The 26,159-nt window shown below is 46.8% G+C and overlaps 1 protein-coding gene across 1 annotated transcript; it reads left to right on the plus strand.

Moving 5' to 3' along the window:
* Window positions 1-17,742: 17,742 nt before the first annotated feature.
* On the plus strand, window positions 17,743-23,631 carry CD207 (CD207 molecule). The gene is made up of 6 exons (XM_072938323.1): window positions 17,743-17,818; window positions 17,909-18,025; window positions 19,438-19,812; window positions 20,991-21,142; window positions 22,135-22,253; window positions 22,742-23,631. Exons 1-6 carry the CDS (start codon window positions 17,743-17,745, stop codon window positions 22,890-22,892), a joined length of 990 nt encoding a protein of 329 aa, XP_072794424.1. The 3' UTR covers window positions 22,893-23,631.
* The last annotated feature ends 2,528 nt before the right edge of the window (window positions 23,632-26,159 follow it).

Raw genomic sequence — 26,159 nt, forward strand, 5'->3', positions numbered from 1 at the left:
GGGAACCCCCTTACAAGTTTTTTTTATTTAATTTTTTAAAAATGGAGGTACTGGGGATTGAACCTAGGACCTTGTGCATGCTAAGCAAGCACTCTACCACTAAGCTATACCCTCCCCTCTGGGAACCCCTTTTGAACTCTTCCTATCTGGGATGCTAATCCAGACCCCCACCTTCACTGAGCTGCTGGCAGTGAGGGGTGACAGGGAGCAGGGGAGGCATTGAGGTGCTCGGTACCCTGGAGCAGAGGCCTGCCCTCTCCAGCCTCCTTCACCAGGACCTCCGAGGCCAGGAGATCTCTGTTCAGTGGGGCAGCTAATCTGTCATGGCTGTGGCCCTGGACAGCCTCAGCAGTGCATGGAGGGCAGGGATGTCTGTCTGCTTGCAGTGTCCGCCTCCCTCTCTTTCACTGCTCTTTGGCATCATTCTCCCAAACTGCCTCATTTTGGGTGCTAGGTAAATAAGAGACAGGGAAGAGCTGCCAGCGGCGTCTGTATCCCTCACCCACCCATTCCCTCCCCACTGTCAGCTTCCCTTTTGGTGGCCTCACAGGAAAGATAGGGCTCATGTAGTCTCAAATTTTAGGAATGCAGACAACTGCGAAGGACAAGAATTCTCCCACAAGAATAAAGCCAAGACAGGTGGCCCCAGAAACTTCTGTAGCTTCCTTTATTTACTTATTTTAAATTTTAACATATTTATTGAATGTTTATTGGGATAGACACTGTCACTCATTTTGGTCCAGCTTTATAAGTCCGGGAGGGAGGTACTACTGATTACTCACTCCGCTGGGCTGAGCTGACTTGCTCTGAGGCCATCAAGCTGGGAAATAGTGGAGCCAAGATCTGAACGAAAGTTGTCTGACTTCACAGCTGCTCATTCACTTAACACGTTCTGAGCACTTGGGATGCAACAGAGAGCAAAACAGGTGAAAATGCCTGACCTCATGGGGCTTATAGTCCATGGATTGTTCTGCTTCACCAACTGTCTTTGCCAGGAAGATGGAAGACTCAGCTAGGTTAGAACCCTTGCTCTGTCACATGTTGTCTTTGATCCTGGGCAAACCACTGTGGCTTTTCCCCCCAGCTTCCTCTTGTTCAAGGAGGCAAAGCCGGTCTAGCCAAGAGAGGTTGTCCTGGATAGGGTGAGGCCATGCAACAATGTGTGATACGTTCTAGATGCAAAACAGGACATGCCCTAAACAGTACATAGGACTGGAAGGAGACATTTGTGACACAGCACACCTGGGGCACAGGGCTGGGAGTGGAGGTGAGGCTCGTGTCAGACTGTCATGTTGTGGGAGGCGTGGTGAGGGCCTCAGTCACACCAGGGCCTGGCCACACGGAATACTGACTGCCTGGTGGTGGCCTGGCTGGCATGTCCCCACAGACGCTGGTGTCATCTCTTTCATTTCTCCCCAAGGCTTCCTCTGCTGTCCTGACAGGCATCCTGGAAGGATCTTCACCTTCTAGCTTGGCTAAGATGTGTTTAAAACCCTTGGTGATACTCACCATGTTAATTTGAGCTCTGATGTACCTTGGTCTAGCTTTCTTCATGTTTCTTGTGTTTGGAGTTTGTTGAACTTCTTGGATCTGTGGGCTATAGTTTTCTTTAAGTTTGGAAAAGTTTCAGCTATTTTTCTTAAAAAAATTTCTGTGCCCCCTCTTCTCAGGAAATCTAGTTGGTTGCTTAAAGTCATCTAACAGCTACTGATACTTTTTACATTTCTTAAATTCTTTTTTCTCTCTTTTGGGATAGTCTCTATTGCTATGCTTTCAAGTTTACCAGTCTTTTCTCCTGCAATGTCTAATCTGTTGTTAATCCCCTCCCATGGTTTTCTATTTTGTTTTGTTTTTTTTTGTTTGTTTGCTTTGTTTTTTCAATCTTAGACATTAGAATCTTCAACTCTAGAAGTTTGATTTGGGTCTTTTTTTATTTTTAACTTCCATGTCTCTACTTTCCTTTTTAATTTAATTTAATTTAATTTCTTTTGTTTTAACATTTTTTATTGAGTTATAGTCATTTACAATGTTGTGTCAAATTCCAGTGTAGAGCACAATTTTTCAATTATAGATGAACATACATATATTCATTGTCACTTTTTTTTTCACTGTGAACTACCACAAGATCTTGTATATATTTCCCTGTGCTATACAGTATAATCTTGTTTATCTATTCTATGTACGCCTATCAGTATCTACAAATTTTGAACTCCCAGTCTATCCCTTCCCACCCGCCCTCCCCCTTGGCAACCACAAGTTTGTATTCTGTGTCTATGAGTCTGTTTCTGTTTTGTATTTATATATATATATTTTTAGATTCCACATATGAGCGATCTCATATGGTATTTTTCTTTCTCTTTCTGGCTTACTTCACTTAGAATGACATTCTCCAGGAGCATCCATGTTGCTGCAAATGGCGTTATGTTGTCGGTTTTTATGGCTGAGTAGTATTCCATTGTATAAATATACCACCTCTTCTTTATCCAGTCATCTGTTGATGGACATTTAGGCTGCTTCCATGTCTTGGCTATTGTAAATAGTGCTGCTATGAACATTGGGGTGCAGGTGTCATCCTGAAGTAGGGTTCCTTCTGGATATATGCCCAGGAGTGGGATCCCTGGGTCATATGGTAAGTCTATTCCTGGTCTTTTGAGGAATCTCCATACTGTTTTCCACAGTGGATGCACCAAACTGCATTCCCACCAGCAGTGTAGGAGGGTTCCCCTTTCTCCACAGCCTCTCCAGCATTTGTCATTTGTGGACTTTTGAATGATGGCCATTCTGACTGGTCTGAGGTGATACCTCATTGTAGTTTTGATTTGCATTTCTCTGATAATTAGTGATATTGAGCATTTTTTCATGTGCCTATTGATCATTTGTATGTCTTCCTTGGAGAATTGCTTGTTAGGTCTTCTGCCCATTTTTGAATTGGGTTCTTTGTTCTGGTCTTATTAAGCCATATGAGCTGCTTATATATTCTGGAGATCAAGCCTTTGTCAGTTTCATTTGCAAGAATTTTCTCCCATTGCGTAGGTTGTCGTTTTGTTTTCCTTATGGTTTCCTTTGCTGAGCAGAAGCTTGTAAGTTTAGTTAGGTCCCATTTGTTTATTCTTGCTTTGTGTGAGCTCCAGCCACCATTCCTTCTAATCCTTTTGCACGGCCTCCCCAGCTTCCTGTGTTTCCCCCACCCTAGGCTCTGCTGGAGGTGCAGGGGGCCCTCTGTATCCATGCAGGTGCTCTGTCCTAGGTACTCTGGGTGCTCTGTCCTAGGTACTCTGGGTGCTCTGTCCTAGGTACTCTGGCTGCTTCCGTCTCCCCAGACCCTGGGAATTTGCCTGGCTCTGCCTGTTCTTCCTCCCTGTGTGTGGAAACACTCCAGGTAGTGAGTTGAGACAGTCCTAAGGCTGACCTCACTTGTCTCCTTCATCCCATAGATCACACCCTTCTTTGCCTGATGTCCAGTGTCTTAAAGAACATTGCTTCCAGGCGGGAGGGTAAACATGGTCTCTGTTACTTCTTCTTGGCCAGGAGTAGAAGACTTCATTCAGCCACTTTAGTCTTGAACTGCCAAGCCAAATTCCTGGGTGGCTTTAAAGATACCACTAGAGAGGACCCCAGGTGATCTCGGTGGATTTGGGCTCAGTCTCTCTTCTCAGGGGTCACACAGTAAAGGCAGCATCCTCCCCGCACCTGCTGGGTGTGGTTGGTGTCACAGGTGTGTGACATGTCCGCTTCTGTGGTCCCACAGTGGAGGCCTCGGATATACACCTGGGGCCAACACGGGCAGGAAACAGTCTCTCTGCCTAATAATGGGGCATCTTTTTGGTCTTGGTCAAGGGTCCTGAGACATGGGCTTTTGGGTAGAGTTGCTTGCTAGTTTCTATGTCCTCCATCAAGACATGTTTGCTTCAGGGCTCAGGTGTCGCTCTCAGAAGGCAGTAAGCACTTGAGTCCAGGAGCTCCAGAGCACTTGCTGGCCCAGAAAATTTCCCCCTTGGTTCCAGCCAAGAGGGCTCAGGACCGGAGCAACGTCAGGGCTGTGGAGCCCAGGAGACACCTGGAGGCTGGGCTGGACCACACTGGGGCACACGTGCTGGTTCCCAAAATCCTGCTTAGGAGGGGCTGTCGAGCTGCACTCAGTTTTTTTTTTTTTTTTAAAGAAAATTCATGACTTGAATCTAATCGTGAGGAAACAACCTGACAAATTCAGAATTAGGGGCATTCTACAAGCAACTGGCCTGGACTTTCCACAATGTCAGTGGCATGAAGAATACTGTGCATGACTGATGGTGGAGGTGGTGAGGCCATTCTAGGTTACGGGAAACTACAGAGCCATGACAATCAAACACAATACCAACTTTAATTGGATCCTAGAGTCAGGACTTTTTATTTTTAGACATTTATGTGTAGCTTCGGTATTGTAGCCATGTTAAATTCCTTGGGTGTGGCAAAGTAATTGACTATGAGAGAATGTCCTTGTCTTTAGGAGAGAAATGCTGAAATGTTAAATAATGCGACCATGGTGCAATTTACTTTCAAATGATTTAGCAAGGAAAAATATGTGTATGTACATACAAACATACATATATATACACTTGCAAGTGCAAAGGGCCTGGGGAAGAAACAGGCTGGGCATATTTTCAAATGTAAAGAACGCCAGGGGAAAGCAGTGGTGAGTGTGGGAATGTGGAGACAGACAGGTGCTAGATCTTGAAGGGTTTTGTTAAAGATGATAAAGATGTTTTATTTTAAGGGTAATGAGAATCTTTTGAAGCAAGGGACTGACATGATCAGACTTCTATTTTAAAATCCCATTATGCAACTCATTTCTTCCCTTCTACCTGGGAAATGTCCCCAGGTCGCTGGAATTGTGACAACCTTGGAAAGGATTTGTGTTCCTTGTAGACACGTAGCCATTCCCTCCACCCATGTCTCTGGTGGCCAGACACGGGGCCTTTGTGGTCCTGGTGGTTCTTGCCCCTGGGAAAGTACCCAGGAACCAGAGGGTTTCGCTGGCAGGTCACCCTCTCCTGAGAAGGGGACCATATATCACACTCAGGAACAGGAGTCATGCCCACATCAGGGAGATGTGGTTGTGAGGGGCAGCCAAGGAAGAGGAATGATTCATTCTGGAATTTACAAAGAGAACTTCTAATAAGCAGCAGGACTTTGTTGGTGGAAACTGGTGTAAATAGACAAATAAGTTCTTAGAATAGAGGATCTCCAAGAGGAATGGGGGCTCATTCCTTCCATCTTATGCTGAGTCTTTGCATCTTCTCCCCACTCTGGTCTCCCTGATAGCATTTGACGGCACCCCTGACCTTCATCCCAAACCTACACCTGAGTCCCTCCTCTCCTCCCTGAAGAGCAAGTTTGGAAAAAATCACATGATTGGATAGATTGGGACCATAAGGGGAAAATACTACTTGTCCCTTGGTGAGGTGCTGGCATCGGCCCTTACAGGCTCTCAAGAGCCTGTCAGGTGCATATGTTCTCAACTCCACGTTCAGTGACATGATGGTAACTTGCTTGGCTGTGGTGGTGGGGAGGGTAGAGCTCAAGTGGTAGAGCACAAGCTTAGCATGCATGAGGTCCTGGGTTCAATCCCCAGTCCCTCCATCAAAGAAAAAAAATTAAATAAATAAACCTAATTACCTCCCACCAGCAAAAAAAAAAAAATGGCTATAGTGGGGATATTTACACAAGGATAATGGGCAAATATTACAAATATTACAAAAGAGGGCTCCCCCTGTAGAACCAGAGGGCCAGTTGTTAATCGGCTATGAGCATACCAGTGCATATTCTATGTGTTTAAAATTCATTTCTGCTTCCCCCTTTTTTTTCCATATAGAAGTTTCTCAGGATTTTCCTTTTCTCCTAGACTAATGGACTTGACTTTGAGAATAGGTTTAACCTTGAGCTTGGTGCTCATAAAAAAGATTGTCGAAACGTAAGGAGAAGATGCTCCCTCCCACAGAACTGTTGGAAAGCAGACCTATTTAAAGTGAGTTCTGATAAAGAAGTGTATTGAGAATAGTCGCAAAGAGCATCAGTTTTACTCTCCTGCCAGTGGGAAGACTTGCTGAAAGTATATAATCCTGTTCTTTTGTCATATAACAGAGGAGTCTTTTAAGACGCCTGGATTTCAGAGATTGTTATATACTGTGAAGTGAAAGCCTTTAACCCTTAGAATTCCACAATTCTGACTGACTGTTGCTCAATGGTTTGATGCTGTGATAACAATATTTACAGTAGCATATTTTTTTTCTAAAGGCATAACTTGCAAAGTCTTAAGTTAGTCTAGCACAAGGACTTGGGCACTTCCTTGCCTACCTCCACACATGCGGAATTCCTTATTTAAAGGGTCTGAGAGCACATGAAATTTTGCAGGACCACTTTGCACCCCAGGGCCACTGTGACTATGTGGTCTCAGGGTTGCCTGTCCATTTCCTTGTCTTTGGTGAGTTTCCTCTTTCGTTCTCCTCTATGCCGTTGTCAATAGTCAGTCTTCTTTTCAGTTCCCCATATGCAGTTCCAAGCAGATGATTTTTCTTAGTTCCAGCAAAGGATCTTTTCCTCCTACTTCATCGAACAACCAGAAAAGATTGAGAGGTAAGTAGTCAGAGAGAACCTCCCAGGCAGTTTACCAGGAATAATGGTAGGAGCTAACCAAATCTGCTTCCACCCAACTGAAATGAAAAGAACACTGAATAAAAGCAGCAAAGGTCACACCAGCTAAGAACTTTGAAAGGCGTTATCTGGAGCCAAAAATTTGGAAATGAGATTATATAATCCAACATGAATCTCCTGGAGAGTTCAGGGGGCCACGTGACATTCTGAAAAATGTCATTAATCCTGACACCCCAACATACTCTACAACAAACCCCTGACCTAGTCCTGTTAATTCTGTTCCTGATATATCTGGAATCCTCCCAATTTCTCTTCATACCCATATTTTTAATGGTTTTTTTTGGTGTCCAGGAAAGTTATTCATGTGGATTATTCTTGTCTATGTGATTATTGACTCTCATCAATTTTCATAACTTTCAGATTTCTTAGGTAAAAATAATGTCATGTGCAAATAATAACAACTTTGTCCTCCTCTTAAAAAAAAGGTTCAGGGGGAGGGTATAGCTCAAATAGTAGAGCGCATGCTTAGCATGCACAAGGTCCTGGGTTCAATCCCCAGCACCACCTTAAAAAAAAGATAATAAATATACCTAACTACCCCCTCCACCCCCCAAAAAAGTCTGGGACGTGCATGAAAACTGAACAATGTTGATTGATAGATATAAAGAAAATAGAGAAACTTCATGTGCATCTAGATATGAAGGTTATTTTTAAGGACATCAAATCCTCCTAAACTGTTTTATAGCTTTACTAAAATGACTGAAATCACTAAAACTGAGTTTTACTTAAAAAAGACTCTGTTTAAAAAAAAGAAAAAGAAAAGGACTCTGTTTTTGTAACTTGCCAAAAAGTAATTTGAAAGAACCAGTTGAGAATGGCTAAGAAAATTTTAATTAATAAAAAGTTTAAAAAAGGGGGACCGGTCACATTTTAAGATGTTTTGTGAAGCGATGATTAGCTTGGTAATATTGAAAGGATTCCAAGATAAATGAAACAAAATTGAGAGGCCCTTAACAGACCTCAGAATAAAGCACTTTATTAAGATCAGAGGAAGCACCTGCAGTTAATGGGGAAAGTACAGATTAGTCAACAGAATGGCGCGGTATCCTCTGCTTAGCATGGGCACTGTTGAAGGGGGCGATGAATTTTTGTGTGATTAAACCGGGGAGGCGGCAAGACCGCAGAGCAGACTGGAACTTGGAAAGCGGAGGGAACCGCCGTCTCTGTCTGAATTTCCTTCCTGGGCTTCAGGCCAGCGTTTCTCTGAATGGGAAGTGTCATCCATCAAGTAAATGTCAAAGACAAATGGTAACGGAACTCTGCTATAAACAATGTTAAACAGATTTTCTTAACACAGGACGTCTCAGAATCTTTAATATGTCCACAGTTACCTCGAATCTCTAAGAAAGGTATACAGCATGGACTATTTACCAAACTTATTTAATGCTGGTACCCTTTTGAGACAGAGTGTATTTCTGCGTCCCATGCAACACATTTGAGGAAAACTGGATCAGTCTTAAGAGGAAAGGAGCCATGTTGGTGGGTATGTCATTCTGAGTTCTCGGTTTGAAGCACAAGCCCGTGTCTGCATAATTTAAGCATAAAAGGAACTTATTGGGAAGGTAACCACTTGCTCTCAGACTCAAGGGGAAGACTTCGAAAATGGGGCAGGATGAAGGAAGGTTGGCCATCAGAGAAGACTCCTGAGATGTCCCTTGAAGAACCTCTGATATAGATAGAGCACATCGTCTCAGTCACGCAGACGGTGTGTTCTTGATTCTCTGTGCACGTGTTCTGTGTTCAATGCATGTGACCGACAGGCGGTGGTGGGTGGCTCTCCTCAAGGCCTTGTGCACAGAGCAGTTAAGCTATGGAGTCTTGAGGTTTGTTTTGTTGGCCACAAGATGGCGCACTTCTCGTTTCCATTTCTGGTTCAAGACCCAGCAAAAGCAGGGCACTGAGCATGATTCCGGCACATAGTACCAGGAGAGGGTTTTGGGTGGACCACCCAAGCGTCCTTCCTCTCCAGCCTAACGCTGGTCAGCCAGAGCATGTGAAAAGCCATTTAATCTATTATACACTTAAGCAGTTACAAACTCCACGTAGTCACCAATGACAGCAGGGTCTGCTCGGTTACACTGGCAATTTTACAAATGTGCTCCGAGGGTGAGGACCACTGCACTGGGTCTTAGGCATGTAGCTCTCATTCTCCTACCCCCTCCTCCCCCCGCAAGGGATGGGAGCTCTGGGCAAAGGCAGTGTGAGAACAGTTGTCCTGGGGTTGAGGGTCAGATACTTTGCAAGAAACAGATTTATTTGCAGGAAATGAATATATCTCTGTACTATGTTTTAAATAAAAGTAGTTTGGAAAAATGTCCTGTTTTACATCATTTTGAACTACATTTTTTTGGGTCATTGCTTTAGACTTAATCTGGGGTAGATCTTATTTTTCTTATTTGTAAGAAAGCAGGTAGATGCCAAGAATTATCCAGAGAGAATTGCACCTTGCTGCAGGGCAGGAACCATGGCGGTTTTGTTCAAAGCTGAATCCTCAGAATCTGACATAGAGTTGGGCACACAATGGGCACTTGATAAATTTCCCCAGGTGGAGAAGTGAATGAGAGGCTATATCATCCATTTCCGTGGGGATGTTCCTGGTAGAAATATGATGGAAGACGCTCATTCTAAGGGTTTTGGATCAAAGCAGCAGCATCAGCAGCAGGAACATTTCTAGGGAGCAGGGGGAGGCAAATGAAGGCTTAAGGTTCTATCTGGGAGACTGACTCAGCTCAAGGGCCAGGGATGGAGAGCTTAGTGGAGTAAAGAAGTTTGTAACCTTAGGAAGATGGGACTAGAAACCAAAAGCATAAATCGCAGCTGAGAGCCATTTTCTCATTTGCTTTCTGAAAAAGAGGAAAATGGAAATTTTTGGAAAAAGAATCCAGTTGTTAAAGCTGAAAGAGAAACTTGGAGGGAACCACCCACAGCCTTGGTGTATGAAATGAACGGTGTTAACGATTTATTAGAACGTGGACGTATGTTGGGACTTTGTCATTTCTTGGCTTAATGATTTTGGTTTGTGGAGGATAAATGTCCTATTATGGTATGGGAGATATTATCACAGGATTTTGGGTTTTTGGAGGTCCTTTTTTTGGGGGGGGTTGGGCACAGGTTTGAACAGTACACGCAGCACAAAGAAGTCCCATTAAGACAGAACTGGACACTTACTGAATTTAACTTACTCTGGGCACTGGGAGCTTGATTCCAATGGCCAAGCAGGATCCATGAGGTCAAGGACTAAATGATTGTTAGACAAGTTATTTGTGCATTATGCATGGAGGTGAAAGGTCAGCTTTCATTCCACCCCCTCCCCACTTCTGGGGGAGGGGACCCTGAGCAAGAGCAGTGAGGACCATGGAGGAGTGAATTACAAAACACGTGCTGTGGGTTATGCTGTTGCCACTGTCTCAGTTCTGCAGTTCCTCCTTGCTAACTAGTTAGCTAGTGTTAACTCGTGTTAACCAGCAACTAGTTAACTAGTGCCAACTCCTGACCAGTATTGCTCAGGGGACGGTTTTGATTCTGGGGATGCTCTTCTGGGTGTTCCATGACATCCTTCCACACAAAGGTGAGGTTGTGCCCATTTTCAACTCTTGTCCTTTCTGTGTTCATGGTCGCAGTAACCGGCGGCTCTCCGTCGTAGCTCAAGTTTTGTATGAGCCGGAGAAGAATGGCTGGGGCGCAGGTGGATGGAAGAGGCTGTGATTCTTGCCCCATGTTGGGTCTGTGGTCTCCAGGGCTTTGGGGACTCCTAAAGTTAACTAGCCTTAGTAACCGGTTTACTGAACGAGCTGGACTAGTTGGAAAGCATCCTTATGATTTCCCATCATTTCCCCTTCAAGCTTGCTTTCCTTTCTGGTTCTTCCTCACACCTGGGTGGAACCTCAGGCAGGTGTTAGACCTTTTCTGATCACATTCATTCACCCCCAAAATCGAGTCAGATAATCACAAAAGTGCAAATGCCGATCGGATTTGAGTTTCTCCCCTTCCCCAGGATGAGATGGTGGAGGGAGGGCTTGGTCTTGTCTCATTCCCCTCCTTTCTCTCTCCTTCACTCTGCCCCCGCCTGCACCCAGACTACCTTGCTCCAGGTGGCAGAAAGGTCCTCCCTGGTGGGAACAGCTGAAATCTGGTACTCACGCCTCTAGATGGAGCATGCTGTAAATGTCTGTTCCTTTTCCTCCACGTGCATTTGGGGGCCTGGGGGAGACTGTGTTGCCAGAGGTCTCTCATTGGCCTTTCTCTGTGTGTGACCTCACCCCAGCCCCTGCTTTCCTGTGGACCCATCAGGCACTCATCCAGGTGGTCCTTATCCGCTCAGTCCCTCTAAGTCAATGAAGAGTAGTTTCCTATGGGGTGAGGGTGTGGTGAGGGGTGGGGAGTAGATCTGGTCCATTGACACACATTTGTTCCCCTCCAAACTCTGGAAAAGCAGATTTCACTTTTACCTTCTGTCATTCTTCCCCACGCTGCTGTCCCAAGGCAGCAGCGAGCTACAGCCTTAGGTTCCTCCCTTCTTTTAAAACAGAATTTTTTAAGAGCAGTTTTAGGTTTACAGTAAAATTGAGCAGGAAGTATGACACTTCTCACATGCTCCCTGCCCCCCGAGGGTCCCCCTAGCCTCCTCCACTACCAACATCCCCCACCAGAGTGATGCTTTGTTACAGTCGATGAGCCAACATCGACAACATCACGATCACTCGAAGTCCGTAGTTCACATTAGTGCGCATTCTTGTACATTTTATGGGTTTTGACAGATGTGTAATGACATATATCCACTATTCCAGTATTGTATGGGACAGTTTCACTGCCTAGAAATCCTCTCTGCTTCACCTATTCATCCCTTTCCCCCATAAACACTAGCAACCACTGAGCTTTTTTACTGTGTCTGTAGTTTTGTCTTTTCCAGAATATCGTATAGTTGGAACCAGGCAGGGTACAGCCTTTGCAGATTGGCTTCTTTAACTTAGTAATATATATTTAAGATTCCTCTATGTCCTTTTATGGCTTGATAGCTCATTTCTTTTTCTTTTTTATTATTTTTTGACCCCCCCCAGATAAATTGTTCTTTTGAATTTCTTGGTTTTCAATTACTTCTAGTGTTACCTTCCATTTTTATTTTTAATTTTATTTTTATATTCCTCCCTTTCATTTTTGAAAAAAAAGTTATTTTTTACTGAGATAACATTATGTAAGTGTCATGTGCACAACCTTATATTTCTACCTCTGCATACACGACAGCATGCTCACCACCAAAAATTCAGTTTCCGTTCATCACCAAGTAGTTGACGCCCTTTACCCATTTCACCCTCCCTCCTGGCCCTGCCCCTCTGGTAAACACTGCTCTGTTCTCTATACCTACATGTTTGTTTTTCTTTAATTTGGTTTGTTCATTTTTTTGTTTTTTTTTATATTTCACATATGAGTGAAATCGAATAGAACTTACCTTTCTCCATCTAACTTATTTCACTTAGCATAACACCCTCAATGTCCATCCATGTGGTTGCAAATGGCAAGTTTCATCTTTTTATGATTGAGTAGTATTCCATTGTATATATACGTAAACACTTAGGTTGTTTTTATATCTTGGTTATCATAAATAATGCTGCAATGAACATAGGGTGCATATATCTTTTAAAAATTTTTTTATTGATTTGTAATCATTTTACAATGTTGTGTCAAATTCCAGTGTAAAGCATAATTTTTCAGTTATACATGGACATATATATATTCGTTGTTACATTTTTTTCTCTGTGAGCTACCACAAGATCTTGTGTATATTTCTCTGTGCTATACAGTATAATCTTGTTTATCTATTCTACAATTTTGAAATCCCGTCTATCCCTTCCCACCCTCTGCCCCCTTGGCAACCACAAGTTTGTATTCTATGTCTATAAGTCTATTTCTGTTTTGTATTTATGCTTTGTTTGTTTTTTTGTTTGTTTGTTTGTTTTTTTAGATTCCACATATGAGTGATCTCATATGGTATTTTTCTTTCTCTTTCTGGCTTACTTCACTTAGAATGACATTCTCCAGGAGCATCCATGTTGCTGCAAATGGCGTTATGTTGTCGGTTTTTATGGCTGAGTAGTATTCCATTGTATAAATATACCACATCTTCTTCATCCAGTCATCCGTTGTGCATACATCTTTTTGAACTAGTGTTTTCACATTCTTTGGATAAATACCCAGAAGAGGAATGGCTGGGTCATGTGATAGTTCTTGATTTTTGGAAGAATCTCCATACCGTTTTCCATAGTGGCTGCACCAATTTACATTCCCACCAACAGTGTACTAGGGTTCCCTTTACTCCACATCTTTAACACTTGTTATTTCTTGTCTTTTTGATAATAGCCATTCTAATAGGCACGAGGTGATATCTCATTGTGGTTTTGATTTGCATTTCCCTGATGATTAGAGCTTTTGAGCATCTTTTCATGTGCCTGTTGGCCACCTGAATGTTTCCTTTGGGAAAATGTCTACTCAACTCCTCTGCCCATTTTTAATCATGTTTTCCTTGTTGTTGAGTTGTATAAGTTCTTTATATATTTTGGATATTAACCCCTTATCAGATATGTCACTTGCAAGTATCTTCTCCCATTTGGTTGGTTGTCTTTTCATTTTTTAAATGGTTTCCTTTGCTGTGCAGGAGCGTTTTCGTTTGGTGTAGTTCCATTTGTTTGTTTTTGCCTTTGCTTCCTTTGCCTGAGGTGAGATATCCAGAAAGATATTGCTAAGACCGATGTCAAAGTGTGTCCTGTTTATGTTTTCTTCTAGGGGTTTTACGGTTTCATGTCTTACATCCAAGTCTTTAATCCATTTTGAGTTGATTTTTATATATAATGTAAATAGTGGTCTAGTTTCACTTTTTTTTGCATGTAGCTGTCCAGTGTTCCAACACCCTTTATTGGAGAGACTATCCTTTCTTCGTGTTATGCTGTTCGCTCTTGTGTCATAAATGAACTGTTCATATATGTGTGGGTTTATTTCTGAGCTCTTAATTCTGTTCTGTTAATTTCTGTGTCTATTTTTCTGACAATACCATGATAGCTCATTTCTTTTTAGTGCTGAGTAATATTCCATTGTTTGGATAAATAAAGTTTATTCATCTTACTATTTATTTATTATCATCTACTAAAGGCCTTAGACTTTTCATTCATGTGTCAAGTATCAGAACTCAAAGCTCTCAAACTCCAAGGATATATATCAAACTTTCTGAATGGTTCTATTAAGGCTGCCCTAACTTAATGTGTTGAGGAAGTGTGGTAGGCAGAATAATGGCCACAAAGATGTCCACCTCTTAATCCCAGAACCTGGAAGTACATTAAATTATATGCCACAGTGGAATTAAGGTTGCTAATCCAATGGCTTTAAGATAGGGAAATTATCCCGGATTATCTGGCTGGGTCCAACGTAAGAGATCTTAAAAGTGGAAGCAGGAGGCAGAAGACTCAGTGTCAAAGTAATGGGATGTGATAAAAACTCAATCTGCAGATGGTGGCTTTAAGCCAAGCAGTGTGGGTGTTGAGAAGGGGGCGTAGTTTCCCAAAAGAAAGGGGACTCTTGGTATCAGGAATGGAGATGAGAAGAATGCTGGGGAAAAGTTGCAGTAGCTGTCCCTTTTGATATATATACACAATTATAGTCGGTTACAGCTATGGATATAGATTTAAATGTATATGCATACACATGTGGACAGCTAAGAAGAATGAAGCATGTGTACAGCTGTTTTTTTTTCTGTATGTTAGATAATTTTTTTTCTTTTCACTTACCTGGAATTTTTCTGTAAGGAATATCATTAACAAAGAAATAAAAGATGCCAAAAGAAACTATGCATGCCTTTCCCAAGAGCCCTTTGTTACTTCCCTGCTGCGAATTTGCCCTTCCCACTAAGGCCCCGGGAAAGAAGGACTCTTTGATCTGGATGGTTCAGAGCAGCCTCCCCTTCCTGGAACACAGCGATCCTTCCATGCGGCCAGGACGCTCACTCATATCCGCACCACACGATTTACGATGGCACCAGACCGAACGGTCTGTTGACTGAGGTTCCCCCTGTTGTCACGGTGCCAGAGAAACACTGGCTTCCCACAATGTCCGAAAAAAGAAGAACTCATTTGCAGGGTCAGGGGAGAGCTGGGGAGGCCCCCTGCTGTGTCCTCCATCCTTCACAGGCTTGGGAGAGTCTTCCCTTCTCCCTAGGGTTAGCATGCCATGTTTCCCCAAAAGGAACACTATTTCTGCGGGCAGCCTCCATGACTGTCTTTCTCCTTGTGTCTGGGGCAGAGCAGGCATTCCAGAGAAATGGATGGATGAATGGTCCCACCTGCTATTCCTTTCTTTTTGGTTTCTCTGCCATATCCTCTGCTTGCAGGTCACACATCCAGAGGGTGGCATGGAATCCGTCAGTTATCTAGGGTCTGCTGGTCAAATCCTGCATCACATCATACACAGGAGTCCCCTATGAAGCCTGTGGATCAGCCTGACAGCTGTAGTTGCCGTCCCCTTTCTCATTTCACAGTCATTCTCCCTTCCCGTCCATCCCTCCCGTCCTCCCTACCCCTTCTCCCTGGTTTGCTGTCTACTCTAGTTTCCGTTTCCAAGCCTTGAACGAAGGGACTCGAATCACCACTCCTAGGAGATGACATTTCAAACAGCCTGGGTCTCTTTTCCACTCCCATTGATTGTGTTCGTGGTTCACCTCCAAGCAGGAGAGCCCCAACCAGAAAGGAGAAAGTGGCCAAACTGCCTCCTTCTTCCTCTTTTACCCAGAGAGGGGCTTAGAACCCCAGGAGCATGGCAAGTGGGGAAACACAAAAATGAGCACTACCCTTCCTTTTTCTCATCACAGCAGTGATTTTCGACCGCTCTAAACTTGGCCCCAATTTCCTCCCCTGTTTGGAAGAGCTGGCATCTCCTGAGTGTCCAGGAGAGCTGCCCACCTTCCTGGCTGGAAAGCGTGGCTGAGGCACCCACATCCCACTGGGTCTTTCCTCCTCCCAGCCTGTCAGGCCGGGGGCCAGATGGGGCACCAGAGGGGTACATGGGAGACGGCTCAGGAGCTACCTGTAGATGAGCATGGCCAGAGGAAAACGGCTCGTGACTCACATCTTCTCTGCGAAGAGGGAAGCGAAACCCCTCCTGGCCGGGACTTTTACACAAACCATCTCTGAAACCCCAGGGGCCTGCAGGATTCTGGCTGCTTCTTGCTGAGCTTCCTCCAGCTGGATCAGCCTTTGGTCCAGCGATCAGCAGGGTATCTACCTCTCACTCAGAGTAAATGCCTCCCAAGCCCAGCCCCAGCTTGGTGAGGCTTCCGGGCCCTTTCATGAGACCACTGGGAGGGCACGTGGGCGTTCCACCAACATCTCATGCTGCACACCAGCAGAAGTTTGGGGAAAGGCAACTTTCCAACAGAAACGGAAGGGGTCAGACAATCCCGTGTGTTATGTGGTAGCTGTTCTCCCTCAAATGACCCTGGAGGAGACCAGGACCCCCAAGAGCTCTTTCTATCAGGGTTTTGAGGAACTTGGATTCTTTCCCAGCCTAGGCCCTGGGATGTGGGTGTGGGGCTGGGAGCCTGGAGCAGAAGGGCTGAGATGACTCTGGGATTCGACTGGGTACCAAGCATCTTTCATCCATCCATCCATCTTCCATCCACCCGTTCACCCATGCATCCATCCATCCATCCATCTTCCATCCATCCATCAGTTCATCCATCCATCCATTCATCTGTCTCCCAACAATCCATCTTCCAGCCATCTATATATCCAGTCATCTATCTATCCACCCAATTATCTGGACTGACTTCCTTCCTTTTCTCCTTCCCTCTCTCTCTTCCTGTCTCTCTTCCCTCCTCTTTCCTATCTTCCAAGAAATATTTGTTTAGAATCTGGTATGTAGCATATTTCTCAGATTTAGTAGACTTCATCTTTTCATGCTTCTTTAAAGCATGAGAAGTTGCCCACTGAGCTCCAAATCAGCTCCCCTCTGCCCTAAGCCTCTCCCTTGAATGAAAGAACATTCGTGTTGTGAGTTGCTGAGACTCCCCACTCTGTTTGAGATGCTCATGGTGCAGGAAGCAGAGAGGAGAACCCAAATCTTACATTTCTGTTTTGAATCTCCAAGCCCTATTTTATAAGGGGATACAGTATCATCTAAGATGCCTTAATAACAGAGAGTGGAATATTTTATTGCAGTGGTCTCCTTACTGGTCACCCTACTTCCAGGCTCTCCACACCCTAATCTGTGCTCCTCACTGTGATCAGAGTGACCTGTCTTCAATATTCCTGTCCTTGTCTCTCTCCTGCCTGAAGTGTTTCACTGGCTCCATGTCACTCACAGACCAGAGTTCAAGCTCCTTAACGTGACCCAAGAGGATCTTTATGATCTGACCCCAGATGCCTCCTTAGCTCACACCCTCCCCGCTCCTGTCATATACTATATCCTCCAACAGCACCAAAAACCTTACGATTAGCCAGAAGCACCATGCTATCTTCTGCCCCTATGTTTTGACTATGCTGATCCCTCAACCCGGAAATTTTTAAAACCATTATTCCAGTTTCTGAACTTCCTTTGAACTGTGCACATTCACCTGTTATACTCATCACCCTGTATTGTAAATTATTTGCTCAAGTCTGTCTTTCCTACCAGACGGTGGGAGGACTGTGAGCTATGCATCTCTGCGGCTCAGTCCTTGTGCAGTCCCTGGTACCTAGAAGGAACTCAATCTATATTTGTGGGATGAATGGCTGGCTGGCTGATGGGTGAAGGTCATCTTATAAGAGAAATGGGAGAGCTTGAGGACAAGATGGTTAAAGTGTCCATGTAACAGACCCCCAGAGAAGGTGACAAAGGCCTCTTCCTGAAAGCTAGGATATTTAAGGAGAGGACTGTGCTGTGGTCTAGGCCAGGCGAGGTGTCTCAGCCAGAAATGGGGAACTTTGGGATGACACAGTGACCTCTGGGGCACCCACTTCCCATTTCCTCCAGATAAAAGGTCCTTGTGGAAGCAGCCGACTGGGGGCACCTGTGCCACGAGGGTGAGCGTGCAGGATGAAGGGCGTCAAGAGCGAGGTCCCCGACGCGCACTTCACTGTAGATAAACAGAATGTCTCCCTGTGGCCCCGAGGCAAGGACCTGCTCAAAGCCCGCTCGGAGCCTGGCGCCCAACCCGCTGTTTGCTGGTCCTTCAACAAATGTTCTCCTTTCCTTTCCGCAGAGCCTCCTCCCAAGACAGGTCGGTCTCTGGTTCTGGGGAGATGCCTCACCGTCGGCGCTGCGGTCGTCTTCCTGACGCTGGTCCTGCTCGCCTCGGTCCTGCTGCAGGCCATTCTCTGTAAGTCCTCGGCTTTGATCCGGGCTCAGCCCTTCTCCACGGCTGGTCCGTTCCCTCGACATCCAGACCCTCTCTCTCCTGCTCTCTAGTGGTCCCTCCCGCCTGTGGCCTTTTCAGCATTTCCCCTCTTTCCACGTGCAGTCACAGAGTCCTCCATCCCCAGTAAGATCAGCTGCTGCTCCTTTCTTTCCAGTTCCAGGGAGAGGGTCCTGACTGGGAGCAGCATGCTTGTGCTCAAGGGTACGGCTCTTTTGTCCTCAGGGAACCTGCGCCCATCTTCATCCTCTGTCATTTTCTCCTTCCTCTCTGAGCACTGGGTCCCTTCGATACAGAGCCTCGTGGGCAGCTCCCACCAGTGAGCAGGATGTTTCCTGACCCTACAGGGGATGGGCTCCCAATTGTATCCTCAGCCCCTGCTACGAGATGGAGAACCTGAGCAGCAAACCAACAGATCTCCACAGTTCACGCCCCTCGCCCCTCACCAGGACCCCTTCATCCTCCTTTCATCCTCCGGTTCCCACAGAGATTATGTCAAGGGAGATTTCTCACTTCTTCACTGGACATGTGACTCATCTTTCATCCTCTTCTGGCTTTGCCAAGCCTCATGGCCTCTGCTGCTGGTAGAAGCTTCTTTCTCTCATTAGGTCTCCAGAAAGCAGAGAGAAGGAAGGTCTGTCTTCTCCCTTCAAGGCCTCGGGGTATCTCCAGTCTCGGACTGGGAGGCTCTGAGCAGAGTCTCCTCTGCTTTGAGCCCATTTGGTTTCTTTTGGTTTCCTCTACGGCACCTGAGCCTGTGGCCTGAGCAGAGTGTGACAGGGGTGGGACAAGGGAAGGGGAGAAATGGATTCAGAACTCTCCCTTTTCATATTCTTTCTTTGGAGAAGCCACTTCCAGATTAGAAGTCTGCATGACTGGTCCCTCCCATGGCCGTGAAGGGACTATGGGCAGTCATGGGAGAGGTGGTGCTGCCCTAGCTGGGGGCCCCCTGCAGGTGCCTCTGTAAAGAGAGGGCTGGGAATCAAGTGATGGGGCCTGGAGGGATGTGTGAAGGGTGAAAAGGGGGTGATGGAAGGCAGCCCTTTACCAAATGTTCCCCGAATGTTCCAAGAAATTTGGGACCTGGTTCCAGTCCCCACTTCTGCTGGGCTGTGAGGTCCTCTAACAGAGAGCCTGTGTTTTATCAATCTTTGCATCATCTGCATCTACCAGAGCTCCTGGCACATGGAAGATGCCCACGGCACATGTGTTGAATGAGTACATTATAAATGAGTGAAGGGCAGGCCACTGCTCCTTGGGTTGGATCCTTGGGAAAACTTGAGCACATCCTTTCCATTCCTTTTACCACCCTGGCAACACCTCCTTTCAGCTCCTGGGGTTCCCCTTGGCTGACCTCTTGACCTTCTCAAATCCAGATCCCTGGTTTCTGGGCACAATATCAGCTGTCAAGACCAACGCCCAGGTGCTGGAAGGCCGTGTGGACAACATCAGCGCCCTGAGTTCTGAAGTTAAGAGGAACAGAGGTGGCATGGAAGCAGCTGGCGTGCAGGTCCAGATGGTGAACGCCAGCCTGGATCACATGCGTTCTCAGATCCGAAGGCTGGAAACCGGTGTGAAGGAAGCCAATGCACGGATCCAGACACTAACAAGTAGTTGGGAAGCAGTTGATAAGTTAAATGCCCAAATCCCAGGGTTACAAAGAGATCTGGACAAAGCCAGCGCTTTAAATGCAAAGGTCCAGGGGCTCCAGAGCAGTTTGGAGAACATCAGCAAGTTGCTCAAACAGCAAAGTAAGTGACCTGGGAAAGAACGTTGCAAGCTGACCTGTGGCCTGTAGGACCTTGCCAATTTCAGGCACGAGGCCACGGGGCTGGGGTGTGGAGGGAAGAGAGAGGGGAGCTGGGCAGGCACGGCTCCAGTTAAGAAGAGAGGGCTCAGCATGAGATGGGCTTAGGGGCTGCTCAGGAGGGAAGGGACCAGGGACCAGCCTCGGCGCCCACACCAAGGCATGGAATATGATGGCATTACCGAGTCCTTCTGCTCCAACCCACACCTAGCCATTTTCCATTAGTTCCTTACCTAGAGCCCTGGGGCTCAGCCACTTGTGACGGCCCATGGAGATTTACTCATCCCTCGTGGAGAGATTGAGCCTTTTTTTTTTTTTATATTGAAGTATAGTCAGTTTACAATGTGTCAATTTCTGGTGTACAGCACAATACTTCATATAGGAACATACATATATTCGTTTTCATATTTTTTTCACTATAAATTACTACAAGGTATTGAATATAGTTCCCTGTGCTGTACAGTATAAAGTTGTCATTTATCTATTATATATATAGTAGTTAATATCTGCAAATCTCAAACTCCCAATTTATCCCTTCCCACCCCCATTCCCCCCTGGTAACCATAAGTTTGTTTTCTATGTGTATGAATCTCTTTCTGTTTTGTAGATAAGTTCATTTGTGCCTTTTTTTTTTTTGAGATTTCACGTATAAGTGATATGGTATTTTTCTTTCTCTTTCTGGCTTACTTCACTTAGAATAACAATCTCCAGGTCCATCCATGTTGCTGCAAATGGTATTATTTCATTCTTTTTTATGGCTGAGTAGTATTCCATTGTGTAGATATACCACAACTTCTTAATCCAGTTGTCTGTCGATAGATATTTAGGTTGCTCCTGTGTCTTGGCTATTGTAAATAGCGCTGCTGTGAACACTGGGGTGTTTACAGAGACTGACTCTTGATCCATCCTCTCTCACTCTCCCTTCTCCGAGCCTGGAGATCTTACCAGTCTCACTCAGACTTTCAGGATCTGAGGGAGTGTCCCTAAACTCTTACAAGGAACCAAAGACCTCAGCACCCAGCCACATTCACTCTGTCTCTGGGATCCCATTCAAGTAACCCTGCCTAGCCAGCACAGAGATAACAGGAACACCAGTGTTCACATTTCACCCTTGTTCCCCAGATGACATTCTACAGGCAGCTTCTCAAGGCTGGAAGTACTTCAGGGGGAACTTCTATTACTTTTCTCGAATTTCAAAGACCTGGTACAGTGCCGAGCAGTTCTGTATGTCCAGGAATTCACACTTGACCTCAGTGACCTCAGAGAGTGAACAGGTGAGTGCTGTCCTGTGGGCTCTAGGAAGGGGTGTATTTTCAGCTGTATCAGTGAGGATGGGCAAGATTATGCTATGGTAAAAAAAAAACCCCAAATATCAATAATTCTTCAGAATTACTTCTCACTTATACACTACATGTCCAACAGTTGGCCAGGGGTTCTGCTCATTGTGGTGACTCCAGGAGCCAAGCCAAAGGAGACTTCATCTCAGCAAATGTTTCCACAATTGCTAAGATGAGAAAAGAGAACATGACAAATTGTGTGTTGGCTCTGAAAGCTTCTGCCCGGAAATAACAGACGTCACTTCTGCTCACATTTCATTGGCCAAAGCAAATGAGGCAATATTCCTAGCATCACAGAGGGCAGGATAGTACAGTCTTTCCATGTGCCCCCCTCAAACAGAAAGATTTGTGAATAGCGTCAATGACACTGTCTAACCTAAGACATCCCCCCACCTGGTGAGGGACAAGATTGAACGAGCTCCCTTCATCTGGAGGTGGGCTGGAAAAGCAGGTCAGAGCATGGGCTCTGGAGTCAGAATCTAGAGTCCCGACCCTGCCTCTAGCTAGTCCTAGAGCCCTGGGTGCATCACTCACCTTCATTAGGCCCCAGCCTATTCATCGATGAAACATACATGATAAAGTGCCTGCCTCGGAGAATAAATGAGTGAATGCATGTGAAGGCCTAGTGCCTTGCACATATTAAGTGCTCACTAAATTTGGCTGTCATTACCTGAGCCATTCTCCAGGGGTCCTGCTCTGGGGTTTAGCTGAGTCTTTCTTGTACTCCAGCACCTGCCTCCTGAGGGGTACAAATGCTTGAGTCCCGAGTCTGTGAGTGGCAGGGAGGGGAAGAGGCTTGAGAGAGGTCAGTGTGAGTGATGTGACTGTGGGTTCCGGGGCTGTTGCAGAGGCTGGGTGAACACCCAGAGAGACAGATGCTCCAACTCTGAGTCATCGCAGAACCTCTGCTCATTCTGTTTTTCCTGCAGGAGTTTCTCTACAAGATGGCAGGCGGACTTTTATACTGGATCGGCCTGACCAAAGCAGGAAGTGAGGGGGACTGGTACTGGGTGGATGATACCCCATTCAACAAGGTCCAGAGTGCGAGGTAAGCCCAGAGAGCCCCCCCTCCCAGGCTGACTTTCCTTGGGACAGGACCAGGGCTGGAGGAGTGGAGTAATGTTCCCCCCTGTCCGTAGGGTTTGTGGTTTTTCTCTGTTCTCGGGTGGCAGGAGCACTGAACAGAGATTGAGCTGATCCTTACCACTAATCGGCTGTGGCACCAGGAACAAACCCTTGGCCTCTCCATGCCTTCCGGGGCTTGGCAGCACGGCCGTCCACCCAGCCTTGGCAGGGACCCCCTTCTAAGTCTAGGTCGTTGCTCTGTGGGTTTGTGCAGGGCTTCGAGATGGGTGGGCTGACTTGGCCTTGACTTGGGGGGCGATCGCAGACGCAGAGGCTGACAGCTCACCAGTCCCCTTCCTCTCGGGCATGGCTTCAAAGACTTGCTACGCTATCATCCAGGACCAAAGCTGGGGTTGAAGTCACTCATTTATTCCCTGAAAATGCATTTTTCTTGGTCTTTTCTTTTGGTAGGTTCTGGATTCCGGGTGAGCCCAACAACACTGGGAACAACGAACATTGTGCCAATATAAAGCAGTCCTCACTTCGGTCGTGGAATGATGCCTCCTGTGACAATACGATTCTCTTCATCTGTAAACGACCCTATGTCCCATCAGAGCCATGACAGGACTGGCCCCTAAGCTTGCATTTTGAGCTGCAATGTTTGTTGGATGCGAGGAAATGTCACTCTCTCATCTACACTCCAGGGTGACTTTGACTCTGAATTTTTCTTGCTTTAAAATTGTCCTAAAGGCAGCCTGGAGCCCATCTGCCTTGGCTGGGAATTCTCTGAGCTGAAATGGAAAGAAGATCTTGGGTTAAAATAGGAGGTGAAGGTGGAGAGGATTATGCATTCAAACTACCCCAGTGAGGTGAATCAGGACCCGCAAGCTGGGGCAGCACCTGGGGGTCCCATCCCTTCAGAGAAGCCTCAGTTTCATTGCGTGAAAGTTGCTTCCGACCACCCAAGCAATTCTCCTGAGACTGAGACTCAGGGCTTTTCTGGTTGACCCCCACAATTCCCAGTTGCCTGCTTAGGCGGCTGTGTTCTCAGCGGGAAGAGCTCTGTTCTTGGTGACCCTGTTCATGCCATGTCCCCGTGGCCCCTTCATCCCTGTCCTCTGAGATCGGAGCCCCTTCCTCTCTAGGATGGGCTCCACTGGTCCAGATCAGGGGCTGCCATGGAAACGTGTCTCCTTAGAGCTAGATCAGCATCCATGTGACTTCTCCCTCCTCCCTCACTAAACTCTGGGGCCCGTCTGTCTGCCCAGCCCCTCTGCCTCACCTCCTTACCCCTCCACTTTCTAATGCATTTCCTCTCTTCCCAGGGCACAGGGGAAGTGGTCTTCAGTAAAGAGGGCATCTCCAAGCTTCATTTGAATAAAATCTGCCTGGGAAAAGGCCAGTCTCTTCTGTTGTTTTGTCCCTGGAGGTACAGGTGACTGTTGAGGGGAGGACATAAGCTTTGCCTGACATGAAGTTCTGGAGTGTCCTCAGGAAACGGGAGTTCAAAAAGAACAAAGGGTAGGAAAGCTGTAGCCCTAGAAATGCGGTAACATATGAGCAGAACTTACCTCTGGTTTTGACTGAAATGCAGCAGAGCGCGGCGCCAGTGTCTGCAGCATCACCACCCTGTTGGCGGTCTCTCCTCACAGATGTTCACGGACCATCTTCTGTTCTCGGGCTTTGTTCCCTAGGGGGCGACTCGTCAGACACCCTGATCATGGGCAACAGGTCCAAACCCCACGACCAGGGGCTGTGGCAGGAATCCAGGCTGAACCAGACAGGATGGGAGCAGAGGGGAGGCAGAAACGGGTGCTGTGTGAGCGTGGGGATGGGCTCAGCAGGGCGATCCTCCCCTCCTTGGGGTCCTCGTTAGGGTCCTCAGAAGGATCCTGGGGAAAGGATGATTTCCTCAATGACTGTGACCTGCAGCGGGTGTTCTGGGTGCAAAGGGGTCAGGGCCGGGGCTGGGGCCTTAAGAGGAAGCTTGAAGGAACATGGGACAAATGGGGCTTTTAAACCATGGTGATGGACGAGGGTCAGTGATGACCCAGGTTGGGGTGAGCAGTCAGTGTCTACACAGGGGCGCTTGCAGGCCAGCTCCAGGGGCTGCTGGGGTCTGATGGGGCAGGTGAGTCAGGGAAGTGAGGATGGAAGCCAGATGTAGGCTGCACGGGCGTGAAAGACATCTCCTTCTTCACTAAGAAATACCTTGTGGTTCCTACTCTTTGTAATTCTAAGTAGCCAGTTATGGGTGAATTTTATTTCTTCCCAGTATGAGCTATCTGGTAGGAACACGAGCTGATGTAGAAATGAAATACAAGTTGTGGGCTCAGAGCTGCCTTTAGGGAACCATCCCGTTGTGTTTCTAAACATCACACAGCTCTCCATTTTGCTGTCACGCCTGATGTGTTAGTCACAACGTCTGGGCTGCTGGGCTGAGACGCGTGTGACCCTGCTCCATGCTCCAGCTGGCTCTCCATTTGGGCACTCGCCACCAGGGCCGCCGCGTCACGGGCTTATACTGTGAGGCCTAATAGCTTATGGGCTTCCGTGACATTTTAAAGCCTTACACGGCTCCCAAAGCCTAATTGTGAGTTCCCCAGCTCTCACCAGTGCCCCCACCTGCCTAGTTCCCCCATCAGCTAGCCCAGCTGCAGTCCACCCAATTTTCAACCTACTAGGTTCCACTAACCCACCAGACCTGGAAACTATTCAAACAAGCCAATCACATCCTCCGCCAGGAACCAGGGGCACGCTACCCTCTTGTTACTGCAAAGATGGCCTCCCACAGCCCTGGCTGGTCCACTCTGCTCCTGGGTGTAACCCACGAGTGGCCCTGCATGGTATGCGGTGTCCTCCTCCAGACTGGGAGTGTATGTGACCACTAAGCCAGTCTGATCTGTCCAGTGTCAGATGTCGTGTGTTTGGCCATCTTGTACTATTTAGGGCAGGAGACTGTCACTACTGTGGACTGACCGAATGTGTCCCTCCAGAATTCATATGTTAAAACCCCAGGCCCAGTGGGACTGTATTAGGACACGGGGCCTTTAGGAGGCAATCAAGCCATGAGAGTGGAGGCCTCACGCTGTGATTAGTGCCCTTATAAGAAGACACAGGAGAGCTTGCCTCTGTGTCTGCTGTCCGCCGTGTGAGTTTACAATGAGAAGACGGCCGTCTGCAAACCAGGAAGAGGGCCCTCATCAGGAACTGAATCTGCCAGCACCCTGATCTTGGACTTCCCAGCCTCCAGAACTTGAGAAAAACATTTCTCTTATGCAAGCCTCTTAGTCTGCGGTGTGTTTTGTTACAGCAGCCTGAACTGACGAAGACACACACCACTGGGGTGAATAGGAGGCGATCGGAACAAAGCTGGTCAGGGACCTCTGGTTGGTCCTGATGTGCAGGGATGAGTGGGGCAAGCTGATTACTTCTCTGCGGAAGAATTTGAACCTGGAAATCCCAGGGATGAGGCAGGTAACTGAGGGAAGTCGAGCTGAGTTAGAGGCCCTGAGTTAGAGATAGGCTGGTGGGAGTGGGTGGAGTGGCCATCATGGGGCACCTGCCGAAACAAGGAATAAACAGAAGCTGTGAAGCAGAGAAAAGAGAACGGAGCAGAGGAGACAATAGCCGAGACACAGAGGGGAGGGCGGCTGAGTGAAGATCCACGAGCCTGGCTGTTGGGGTTCCTGGTGCCGCCTTAGATCCAGCCCAGCCCTCCTGAGCCTCCTGGGTCCTGTGCACGTGGATCCCATGATAGGACCTGCCCCCACTGCCCGGGCCCATTGCTTTTTCTCCAAACGGAAGGAGCCTGAGTCAGTGAGGATGTGAAGTCTGTGCCCACCTGGTAACCAGGCAACAAAGCATTGCCAGCCCTTCCTCCTTTCAG

The sequence above is a fragment of the Vicugna pacos genome, chromosome 15 (genome assembly GCF_048564905.1).
Source record: "Vicugna pacos chromosome 15, VicPac4, whole genome shotgun sequence".
In the NCBI taxonomy this organism is placed as follows: Eukaryota; Metazoa; Chordata; class Mammalia; order Artiodactyla; family Camelidae; genus Vicugna; species Vicugna pacos.

Bases quoted from the DNA above. Each gene is read 5' to 3' on its own strand.
- CD207 (XM_072938323.1), top strand. From the start codon at position 17,743: ATGAAGGGCGTCAAGAGCGAGGTCCCCGACGCGCACTTCACTGTAGAT. The intron at 18,026-19,437 runs GTAAGTCCTCGG...TCTCAAATCCAG, and splicing joins CCTGCTGCAGGCCATTCTCT to ATCCCTGGTTTCTGGGCACA. The intron at 21,143-22,134 runs GTGAGTGCTGTC...TTTTTCCTGCAG, and splicing joins TGACCTCAGAGAGTGAACAG to GAGTTTCTCTACAAGATGGC.